This window comes from Dermacentor variabilis, chromosome 3 (genome assembly GCF_050947875.1).
Source record: "Dermacentor variabilis isolate Ectoservices chromosome 3, ASM5094787v1, whole genome shotgun sequence".
NCBI classification, from domain to species: domain Eukaryota; kingdom Metazoa; phylum Arthropoda; class Arachnida; order Ixodida; family Ixodidae; genus Dermacentor; species Dermacentor variabilis.
The window spans coordinates 109,637,268-109,649,807 of record NC_134570.1 but is presented as its reverse complement, the minus strand read 5'-3'; the positions used below and the strand labels follow the sequence as shown (position 1 = coordinate 109,649,807).

The window sequence follows — 12,540 nt, the reverse complement described above, 5'->3', positions numbered from 1 at the left end:
ACAGACTCGAGTTGATTTCCATTTTTTATATGCCAACCGTGAGGCGTGCGTGAGGCTACAAAGAGTTGGGTGGCCATCCTAGCTTTGCAATGGCAAGATCTATGCAGCAGTTTTACGCATCAAGGCTAATGCGTGATGATGCTTGGTAGACAAAAAGGTTGTCAGTGTCCACCATACTTATTCATCTATCTTGCTTGCAACTTTATTAGTTGCACTGTATTACCGTATTTACTTGCATAATGATTGCACTCGCGTAATGATAGCGCCCCTGAATTTTGTCGTCAGAATTCGATTTTTTTTTGCTTTCCCATGTGATGATTGCACCCCGAACTTGCCGCAGCTATATGTCGTGTGCCAAGTCTAGCTAATGATGATCGCGCTTACCATCTGTCGAATGCTGTCGAATGCTACGCAAACGACTCTTCAAGACATACCAAGCGGTCTGCACGCACCAAACATTCTTAAGCAGAGGCCCCCATTTCATTCTTTCATCACTTTCCCCATTTTCATGAAAAATAAAGCATTGCATTGGTATATATGCACTCTTCATTCCTGAATAACAGCAATAAAAAAAGGAAACAAACTTGTAAGAATGAAAATTTTGATGCATTGTGATAGTTCAAGGCTTTGAATATGCACACACGAGAATATTTTGCAAGACTCAAATGTCCCTGCTCTTACACTAATATATGTACATCCATAGCGTAAATGAACTGCGTAGGTGCGCACACTCAAGAAAACTGTGTGGTTGTGTTCCCTTCAAAAAAGCGAAATGTGTGACAAACTTCTGCTAATCTTCATCTTATCGCCAACCAGAGGCAATTAGATTTCGTGAGTCTCCAAAAAAAAAAAAAAAAGCAACGGAAACGCATGCACGGTGGCATCCTTCCTATGCGCACCCCTGTGAGCACTAAATGAGTGAGAAGGAAGCGATCGCCCTTTGAGCAATTAGTAACGAGATAGTCCTCAGTTTTGCAAGCGTGAGAAGCCGAAACCGCCTGCGGAACAAAACCCAAACCACCGCCCGCCCGCCCGCCCGCGTGGCGATGCACGAGCGGTACTATATAGACGCGTGGGAGGGAACTAGCGTTAAAACAAACCATGCAACGAAAACCGAGAAAGGGAGGTGTGCAAAAAAAGAGAAAAATTCCCTGTATTCCCACATTATGGCAGCACATGACAGAAAACAAAATTTAGGAAATTGGCACGCTTTTTAAATGTACAGGCGGCGCCGTAAATATAGGGCATCGACCATTTTGGACTTGTTTGCAGTGCCATATATTTACGTCATTGACCCTCAAAGGGTAATTTGACCAGTTTTGTTGGTCCCGTCAGGGTCAAATTAATGAAAGTCAACTGTACATGTATCTTATACTCGAAAATACGAGTGACAAGCCCTGTCTAAGTAGGGTGAAGTAAATATTTGTTCAATAAAACTGGACACAATATCAGTGGGAACAATAAACAAGAATTTGGCAAGACAAAAGTGTTAATGAGAAGAAACATAACACTTGCGAGTTACAGTAGTGATGTATACAACTCACGCTCAATAAGCAATGTAATACCTTCTAATGTCTTACTATAAGTGAAATTCACTCGCTTTATTCCAATTGTGGTTTGTCTATGGAAAAACATTAGAATTGAAGACAGTTCGTGTGGAATGATAATAGAACTGAGAATACTTATGTTGTGTCGGTCTAGTTTTGGATATATCTAAGTGTATTCTAAAGTGTCAATATTTAATTGATTAGATAAAAGTTGGTACAGAATTTTGAGGCATGCTGGCTTGGCTCTGTTCTGCAGGGTAAGAACTTCGGCCTGGCGCAGTAATTTCTTGGGTGAATCTGTTGATCTGTATTCATTGTTTATGCACCTCAGTGCTTTTCTCTGTGCACCCTCATCACCACAGCACACTACGCTTGCCGCAAGCGCATGGGTTTCTGCTGCAGGTGGCCGCTTGCTTTATTAATTAATTACAAAATATGCACATTGTTCATCCGAATTTTTAGTAACAGTACAGCTCAACATAATTAGTGATCTGGGTTGCAAATTTGTCACGTCGAGATCAATTGCTACAATGCCTTCGTTACATGAACGTCACATTTATGGGGGCTTCTATGGGGGTAGCATTGTGGAATGAAAAAAAATCATAAAATTCAGGAATTCATTACATAGAGGTTCCTTACATCCAGGTTGAAATGCAGTTCTTTGAAGGTGGGAGACATATAACTACACGGAGGTGCATAATTTGTTTAAGATGTTTGAAAAAAGATATTGTGCTTACTGTTGCAAGTTCTGGCTCATATATCGCACGAAGATCGCATTATGAAGTCTTTGTCATTCAGTGTAAGGCTTGGCACAGTTAATTGCCTGGCTTTGAAAAAAAAAATGCCAAGTTGCTTTCATTGATGGGGATGCTCACTGCTGCCCAGACGCTAGCATAAGCTTGTGCCGCCTCCTTCCGGCAGCTGCAGAAAGCAGTCATTCAGGGAAGGTTGCCGTGTGTTCCAGAGGAGCTGGTACTTTCTGAGCGGGCATTTTCTACAACATTTTTTTTTTTCTGCTTCTTGTAATTCGACTCACCGGATAATTCGATCATATTTCGTCGGTTTCATCACTTGCTCTGGCCGTGTGGTCGGACCCACGCAAACAATGATCAAGACTCCGCCAGGCTACAAGAAGCATTACGCAGCACGGACCAGGCGGAGCAGCTCTGGGCTGTCCAACGAGCCCACGATGCGGCCAGGGAGTTACAACTCCCGGTCCCAACATGGAAGTAGCCCGCTCTATGAGACCTTGCGCACCGTAGCTAGCAGGACCTTTCATTAAAGTTATTCCATCCATCCATCCATCCATCAGGATCAAATTAACGGAAGTCGGCTGTATTAAGTTCATGCCATCCTTGTGCTAGGGCATTTGCAGTATGCATGCACGCATGCTTGCCAGCTAACTGGGCCAGCATTTCATAGAAGCATCTGTGTAGTTCTTTGCTTGGGCCACCATCACGTCTTCGTACATTTCAATGTGTATTTGTTTAGGCGTCACTGTATCGGCAGTGAAGTCATTGGCAGTCTAGTCCCTGCACTTTTCAAAAAGTTGCAAGTTTTTTGCACCACAGTATGGCAACATTTTGCCATGTGGCAACCCAGGCAAATAAAAGAAAAAGGTAAAAGGGAGCAAATTAGTCTCTACGTTATAAAAAATTAGCATGATACCAATACATTACATGCTGTGGAGACTGTGTAGGGGATTGGTCACAACTGTGTCTTAACCATTACCATGTTTTAAGTGGGTACATATTAATGACGTTTTGTGACAGTCTTGTTTGCTCTAATGATGTCATTGATATTTAAACACTTTTTCAGTTTTAGTCTTATGTATGGCATTTCGCTGCTGAGCTTGAGCTCACACGTTCAACCCCAGCTGTGGTGGCCACATTTTTATGGGGGCGGAATGCAAATACGCTTGTGTGCTTGGATGTGTGTGCAGGTTAAAAACCCCAGGTGGTCAAAATTGATCCGGAGTTCCCCACTACAGCATCATGGTTCATATCGAATTGTCATTTCGTTATTAGTTCATTAATTTAGTTTTAATTTATTTTTATGACATTAGGCTACAATTGCTTACTAGTAAATATTTCTAAATTGATAACAATGAATGCTTGCATTTTTTTACCACTGCGGCAGAGGTTAGTTTTGTCTTCATAAGAATATGTGGAAGGCAGTGCAAAGAAATTTCTTATTGTACAACTACACCAGAACAGAAGGCGAGTAGCAGAGCTTGTGGCTTTTGTCGCATGACATGCTGTTAAACGTGCCTGCAACAATCCACTGTGCACCTTGTAGCTGTTCCTGTCTCATGTTTTTGACCATTGGCTCAACTTAATCAGCATCTAGTAAGCATGCCAGCTTCTGATTTTCTACAACACTCTTCGCTTGAGTGGAGACATAAGCTTATCTCTGAAAAAATTCATGCAGGTCCAACACACATATTGGAATCTGTTGAGTAAAGCTGTCGTGAAGCAGTTAATTAAATGTTATATGCAATGGTTCATCTTCTGCCCGACATTTTGCTGCATAGTGATTGCGTGCCTGCCTAGAAATATGCGAAGACGCAGAGACAAAGTGTGTGACTGCACCAGCTGGGTTGGGTGGCCCGTCAGTGGTGCGCGGCGTTGAGAATGAGGGGCTCCACAGCTCATGTGACATGCGGCACTGCACGGGGCTCTGTGCCGGATATACAGAATATTTGAACAGTCGAATAGTTGATATTCGATTCGAGAATAGAATTATTTAGGTGATCACTATTTATTTGATTTGGCAACGTTCGAGTATCTGCGTACACCTACCTTTTCATTGCCTGCTTGCCTTGGATGCAATGCTGTCTTGGCTTGTGGTGATTGGTCAAGTTAATGCAATTTAATTATTTAAATATACCTTAGAGGCCCCTAGAGGCATTGTGTAAGGGGGGAGAGTACACTTAAAGATTATAACAGACAATAATCAGAATACATATGTGAACACATATACAAAAAATGCAGTGCAAGAAATGCGCAAACATGCAGTAATGTGGTGTTACAATTGTACAATGGACAAACCGAATGCTTTTGAATGCGAGAGGTTTGAACGTGAGAATAATAGACTTCCATACAGTCAAATATAATCAACAGAATTACGGAGCGAGCGGACATATTTGGCTATAACAAAACAGTGTTTAACAGATAGTAGCACATTAATAACAGGAAAGGCAAGAAAAAATAACACGTTAGGTCATGTAGAGTTTGAAAAATGCATTGTTAGAAGACACCGGAAATTTTCTTGGTCACTCTCATAAGCGATGGCGTTAGGAAGGTGGTTCCAAAGGTGAATGGCTCTTGGAAGAGCGGAGTAGTTAAATGAATCAGTCTTCCTGTAGATGCACATGAAATTGAACCGATTGTACAACTCTTGTGACATGTAATGAGGAGTTTCAAGAGGTAGAACTGATGCCGCTGTATTATGGGCGTATTTATGGAATAATGATAGCACGGCTATATCACAACGATTATGCAAGGGCTGTAGTGAGAGGTCGAGTGTGTTATGCTTTTGTTATAGTCATAAAAACGTGAGCTTCTCGCAGCAATCAAACGGCAATGTGCTACAATGTCAAATGCTTTTGGATTGTCTAGAAAGCACAATCAACTTGTAGATCATCTTCCATTTTAGTATGCAAATCAGTTGTTAATTCTAATAATTGCGTCTCACAACAGAAGTTGCTCTGAAATCCATGTTGAATTATATTATTTACGCCAACCTTTCTTAAAGGGACACTAAAGTGAAAAATGATTTCTTCTGCATCAGTAAATTACCATTCTACAACACCAAAAACACCACTCTTACAACGATAAGACAATTGGTAAGCCAGAAAAAGCGCAAGAACAAAATACGGGTGGCGACGCCTACTTAAGTTCCCGCACTTGGGGGCTGTGGCGTCATGGATTTTGATGGCACCTTCTAGGGCCTATTAGTTATATATAGCGGTACAGATTGACTACATTGTGTTCTAAAGGAACCAAAGATTAAACATGGCAAGTTTCGGGAGCCTTTATTCAGGCAACGCGGCCCAAATGCGAAAGCATACTTTGGAATCCCTCACGTCACGCTGGGGTTTCAGCGCGAAATTCAAATACTGATACTTGGACCTTCATTTTCTCATCTAATAATCAAATTGTTATTTTTATGACTGCTTGCAGGGTTCTCAAACAGTGCTTCATTAGTCTAAACCACGGAGTAAAACATTTAGGAGGGGAAACTCCCGTCAGCGCGAGCGAGCGCAGGCGGCCAGATGAGGTCACAATTGTTGTATGCGCCGACGGGGCCGTATACAGTGGCGGCACCATGCGGCGCGTCGTAGAAGCCGCAGCAAAAAAAAAAAGTGCGCCCGGGCAGACGGCTCCGGCGCGCTCTCAACGGCGGTAATTTCTTTCCAGGCCGCCAGCACGATAACGGCTCTGCGGGCTTGTGACCTTTTCTGGTCACCGCAAACAGCGGAGTTTCCACTCCTAAATGTTTCTTGCTCCGTGGTCTAAACTGATTTATTGTTTCGCTTTAGTGTCCCTTTAATATAGTGCACTGTCTTAGTGGCAACATTGCTAAAATGAATGGCAAACATTTATGGTGCCTACTCATTTGCCCGTTGACGTTGCCATCAATTTCAAGCTATACCTTCTTTTCCTCTGTAGCAGCATGCCACCAGAGTGAGAGATTCATTGAGTCAAAGTCCACTTGTTCAAAGTAACACTAAATTTACCCATGTGACCATGTTATAACTCAGCCTGTCGTTCTTTTCTGTCGCTCTCACAACACACCGTGTAGTGGTTCACCAACGTTTAAAATTCAAGTCATGTAAAGATCGCCATAGCTAACAGCGTCTCCCATCTCTCTTTTGCAGTCCGTCAAGTGCTGTTTGTGATCATCTGGGCGTGCACGCTCGGCCGGCACCACTTCTGGCTGCTGCCCAACCTGACTGAGGATGTGGGCTTCGTCGAGTCCTTCTGGCCCATCTACCAGTATGAATACAAGGGTCCTGGCAGCAAAGACAGCAAAGCAAAAGACAGCAAAGCCAAGAAGAAGAAACAGGACGACGATGACGGTGGTGATGCCACCGGCAAAGGGGACCACTCGGCAAGCGAGGACTCTGAGGAGAAGCGGTCCTCAGATCACAACGGCGGGCAGGGGGACAGCAATGGCTTCGAGCTCGTCGACACTCCCGTCGAAGATGAAGGCGGCAAGGAGAAGATGTCTTGATGTGGTGGCAGCCACCCTGCTGGCTGGGTGGGCTGGAATGGGGACGGAAGGGGGGACAGCGTCGACACGAAAAGCTCGAAAGGTTCGCCATGACAGCAGGCTCGTATTGTCTGTGGACAATGAAATGCTCCGCTCAGATGCACTGACGCACACTACTACCGTAAATGCTTGTGTCCTTCTGGACCTTGTGTCCTTGAATTTTGATACCGCAAATTCGCTGAAAGAAGGAAAGCGAGCAGTTGTTCTTCTGTGGCATTACAGGTCTCCATGATCGTAAAACTGCAAGGTGGTTTTGCTAGTTTGTTTTTTCCTTTTCTTGTTTACAACTGCAGGCAGATTGGGGGAAGGCAGTTGTCGTGAAGACACCAGTGAAGTTTCTAATGAAACAGAGTTGCTCTGGTTGGCATTGTAAGTGTCATTACGGAACATGGATTTGCTAGTGCTTTCCACTCGTGCTGCTAAATTTCCTTTTGTGGCAGCAAGCGCTTCAAACGTGAGCCGTGCCCTAATCTGTAGCTACAGTACTGGTATCATTAAGTTGAACAGTATGCTAGTGTTAAAGGTTTCACAGTTTTGTCATTGATAACCTGGTTTCATGCACCCTTAGCATAAATTTTTTTGCTGGAAGCACTCTTTTACCAAATGTAAGTGCCACTGGTGACATGCCCATGTCTGTGCCACTCGTCTCTTAACTCAAGAATGTATGAGCGACACTTCTGTGGTATTCAATAGCAGCACAATAATAAACAGTGCCCGATTTGAGCATCAGTTTTGTTAAGCTCCTTTTGACTTTTAATGCAGTGACCACAGTGGGCATTCCTTGCAAGTTTTTTGAAGAAACACCCCTTTCACTTTTTGTGTGCGTTGCGAATATTTTGAGTAGCAGCTAGTGAAACTTACTCTGAGTAACATGGGTGTCAGAATGCTGAGAGGAAAAGTCTATTCAGTACATGTTTGATATTTTAAGGCCATACAGAACTAGCATTCTGGTCCTCTTGTGCTGGCGTGTGCGGTATGGAAGATATGGCGATAAAGGTAGTTTTCGTGGTGGTTGCACTGGCCTCCATTTTCTTTCCTGGTATAAGCTTTAACACCATTTTTGGTTTCTTCGCCCGACCTTTGTACGTCTCTTTTTCTTCTTTTTGTATCGTGCGCCCTTGTGGTGGAAAGCAGCGTTTTGTAGGGGCTTATTTCAAGTTGCTGATGTTTGCCCTGCATGACAATCTATGATGGCTTGGTCACTAAGAACAAAGTCACAAAACCTTTTCTTCTTCCTGTCAGGGCAGCAAAAAGGCACATTTGAAGCACTGCAATGTTCCTTACATTTAGATACTTTGTGGTCTTAAACTCATTTAAAACATAGCTACTGTCACTAGACTATAGCTACAAATAACTTTATTTTTTTCCAATTTTCACTTTTCATTTTGGGTCTTAATGTAAATGCAAGTGTACCTTGTAAGCTGGTTTGTTTATTATCAAAGACCAGATGAAATAGGTTCAATGAATGTGTGCAGCCGTTTTATTTTCTGCCTGTTATCATGAGGGAATGTCGAGAAATGCACTCCCTAAGTCATTGCACGTTTGTCACATCTGCCACTGTGCTTGCATAGTGGCTGGTGGTGACACCCAGCTCTTACATTGTTCTTGCACCAGCCTCTGTCAGCTGTGGTTGCAGAGGAACGTTCAGGTGAAATGTGAAAGAAGAACCTGAGTAGACATTTTGAGTTTTGTGCTGGTTGAACAAGAACTGGTGTTGAACAAGAACTGGGGGCGCTTAGAGATTTGCTTTTACCTCACATCTTTCAAATTTCTGCATGCATGAAAACATTCTGAACAAAGTTTGAAGCGCGATTTCTCTTCTTTCTCACTTCTAATCTGGGACCTTAGCAACATTGTGCACCCGACCTTTTGAACAGTATATAGAGCTCGAACGCTAGTGCTTTTAATCAGTAGTGCTCATGCCAAACAATGCTACAGAGGGAGAAACTGCTTTTTTCTTAATTACTTTTACCGTAATCCTATTCTCTGCTTTGCTTGTTGGCTGCTGGTTTGCATTTGTCTGCCTGGACTCGCACAGGTGGTTGCTGTTCCTTTGTGTTGCACATAAGTTATCTTCTTTATTATTATTTTTTTAATGTTACCTCGCTGATGCACACTAATTTAGCCTCGTGAATTCCGGCAGCTCGCAGGCATAAATGACGGCACATATTTACAGCTAATACAAGCTCTCTTCTGATCTGTTTTGCGTCCAAGCATTGACACCCTCTCCGCCGTGGTGCTAGGCTTTGTACCTATTCAACATTGGTTACTGAAATACAATTGTCATTGCTCTTTCGACCTCTACTCTTGTTATCATTAAAAAAAGCTCTGAGAAGAACTTTTGTAAGAACAGGCATTTCCATTTTGTCCTACCGTGCATGTTTCAAGCTTTAAGCAGAACCGTACATGTACTATGTACCGGAGCCAGTCTTTTCACTGCCTCACAACTGCCAACTTTCAATTTCTTGTGGCTCTTGCATGCTTGTGTTTGAGTCGCCTTGTTGCACATCAGCAAATTCATTCTTCAGCGTCCTTTAAAAAATTTTTAAAGTTGTATTACAAAGGGTTTCCAGGAGGTGCAATGCGTACTATCATGGGCGGGATTGGGCTACTTGTGTTCTGCAGCGGATGTGTTGTGCAGCTTAGACTTCATTAATTGTGGTGTAGTCATTTTCTGTGCAGTGGATGCTGTAATACCTTTTAGCAAGTACGTTTCTGAAGTTATGTATGTACGTATTCAGTGAAATCTTGTTTGGCTACATTATCATTCTGTCGTCACACTTGGACACTAACACAATGAAAAGAAGTTAAAGAACTAATTACAGTCACTTGCTGCAGCATGGCCCTTGTAACCATGACTATAGATATTCTAATAGCATTGTCTATTTTTTGGAGAAAATTATATTGCCACTCATTTGCTGTGGACTAGAATTACCTTAGCATTTGAGGAGCCTTTTCTCTTTGCATCCATAGCATCTATTCTCATTCGAACTTGGTGGTGTCTTCGATATGCTGGTGATATATGTAGCACAAATTGATGCACCCAGTATTTGAACTTCTCTTTTTCAGCCACTAAGTGTTTACAAAGCCAGAGAAAGAGGCCAGCCTGTTGCGCAATGTGTGTAGGCTGGTGGTGTGCCCCGAGAAAAAAAAAAAAAGGCACAGAACGTCCTTTATTTTTATTTAACTCCCTGGGCATTCTCTTTACACATTCACCATGGCAAGTCACTTTCTAAGCCTCGGAGCACTGGCATTAAGGAGCAAAGACGTGTCGAGCGTAATGTATACTTGAATAAAATGTGTACATATACATGTTCAGAGTGGCAGTGTTTCTGCATGAAATGTAAGGATTCACTATTTGCTGTACCTCGCAAATGCGATGGCTTTAACAGCTAAAGGATATGTCAAGGCACCCTGCATGCCATATGATGGTATTACACAGCTTCATCATGTTGTTGATGTTTGTCAACAAAAATAGCTATTCATTGTACTCCTTGTGAGAGTTGCCAAGTGAAGGATGCTATGAGATTGTGCAGTCACATTTCTCCTTTTTTTATTTATAGAGCACAGCTCTTAATGAGGGGGGGGGGGGCCCGTTCCTGCGCTGAGCGGTGGCTGCAGCGTAACCAACCGAACGAGCACAGCAGCGATAGTTAAACGAGCGAATGTGGAGCAGCAGATGAAAAGCACGAGCTGCGGACAGCGGGGACCAATGAGAGCAGCTCCTTCACTGACGTGTGTGCGGGAAACTGGGTTAATGTGGACCTGCGCGACTGCTCGATGTGTACTCCTATATGGTCTCAGCTGGACTGCTCGTTTCGTACTATCGTCTGCTCACGTCGGCTCTCGCTCACGCTTGTTTCGATTGCCGTGGTTTGCAATTTTGCAATCTGATTGTATGTGCAACGCGAATTGTGTAGTACTGTCTTGAAGCCAAGCGGCGAGTCGTGTATGAAAGCCGACCTACAGATCAAATTTTCAACGGTCGCTAGCTCTGCTACATGTCTCTCAAACTCTGCCTCAATATATCGCGAAATGAAAACGCTATAGAGCTGCATTCAAATTTCGCATTAGGAAGTATCGTAATAGTCTGCAAATTTTTTTTTTCTTGTTCGGTATAAAAAAATCTATATTTGGGAGCGTTTCACGACACATTCACTGGTATTTCAAAGGCAAAATTTTGCACTGACATTGCTGTATATACCTACACTATCTGCAACTGTACCTTCTAGGTAAAAAAATTTCATTGCATTTGACCTCTGCTACAAACCATGACACTATGCCTAGCTGTTATACTATATATTATAGCTGTCATTGAAAAAATGGTATTTAAATGTGTGATGAAACTGGCGGTGGCACCTCGTCAAATGCACCAGTTATTTCAACAAAGCATTTATTTGCAAAGATAAAGTGGTGAGAAAGGGGCGAAACAAAGCTTGTCTGACCGTATGGCAGTTGGACTGGCAACGCGACAGAGATACCGACGCAGCAGCTAGGGTTCCTGTTTGGCTCGCTACGGGAGCCATATGCAGGTACAGCATGATCAGCAGTTCTGTTATGTCATCACGTGACGCTCCTTTAACAAGTGCCTTGGAACATGACCTCCGAAATTTTCGTGTGCCGCCAGATTTTGGAGATTGAGGTTATAAGCATGTTGCATCAGTCACTGTGTTTTGCAAAAGAGCTGGAAAGTACTGTGCAAATGGCTGAAGTTTCCAACGTCGGCCTGTAGATAGGCAGAACATGGTCATAATTATAGCTATCCCAAAATGGCACAGCGCTACGGTCCACACGGGCACGCGCAGAGCAGTGTTTCGGTACCCTAAACTGTGAAGGCCAAGCTGCATGTACGCCTGCCGGCGCGTGAAAGCTCGCAGCCTTAGTTTGCCACGTCTCACGAGGAGGGGCGGTTTGAAACTACAAGATGCATGCCAGCGCGCACCCAGCGGGGTGAATCTCCGCATAGCTGCCGCTGGCTGTTTTCGAGCAGACGCTCTTTCGACGCTAGCGCCAAGGTCCCCTTCAGTTACGGCCCTAACCGCAGGGCGACGCAGAAGCAAAATGGCGGAGCACACGGTTGTTTACGTTGTCATGGCAACAGGAACAGCAGCCGCGCGGCGCTTCCTTTTCCAAACGTTTTTGTTTTATTATGCCGACCCGCTCCGCTCCCTTTCCCCCATGCCGCGCGCGCCGCTTTGCTGTTTTTGTTTTTACCTGTAAGCGGCGGAGTTTTTTTTTATCGCGCGCGCGCTACGGCGCACCAGCTCGCAAGCAATGCGCACGCTACGCCGCGCATTGGCATTGCTTGCGAGCTGGAACGTGGTGCGCCGTGGGCTATGCGTTGGCACGCACGCAGTCTTGCCCATACTTATACCAGCATGTGCGGGGACATAAAAAAATTCCACTTCCAACACAACAGAGCTTTGGTCTCGCTTTATTGGCTTCGTTTCCGAAAACAGATTTTTCTTGTAACGTAGTGTGATACACACTCAAAAAATGAGCAAAAGTGAAAGGTGCATGACATACAAGAGTACTAAACACAAAAGTTCACAGACGGTGAAATAACAAAAAAAAGCGCTAGAAAACGCGAAGGCCGTTTCATGTGCACACACATATAAAAAAGATTTTTATACGCCCTCACGACTGAAATGTAGACGAGCTTCTGATATATGCACTAAGATATTGCAAAAAGCTGGACGACATGTATGATATAGTC

The 12,540-nt window shown here is 43.7% G+C and overlaps 1 protein-coding gene across 2 annotated transcripts in view; it reads left to right on the top strand.

Annotated features, from left to right (window-relative positions):
• The window catches only part of Trp1 (translocation protein 1), a 51,112-nt gene extending 40,976 nt beyond the window's left edge, over positions 1 to 10,136 (top strand). For both annotated transcript variants that reach the window (XM_075686158.1, XM_075686159.1), the window contains exon 8: positions 6,430 to 10,136. In XM_075686158.1, coding sequence (XP_075542273.1) covers positions 6,430 to 6,785 — 356 coding nt within the window. In that variant the 3' untranslated portion in view covers positions 6,786 to 10,136. The remainder of the gene's footprint in view (positions 1 to 6,429) is intronic.
• The last annotated feature ends 2,404 nt before the right edge of the window (positions 10,137 to 12,540 follow it).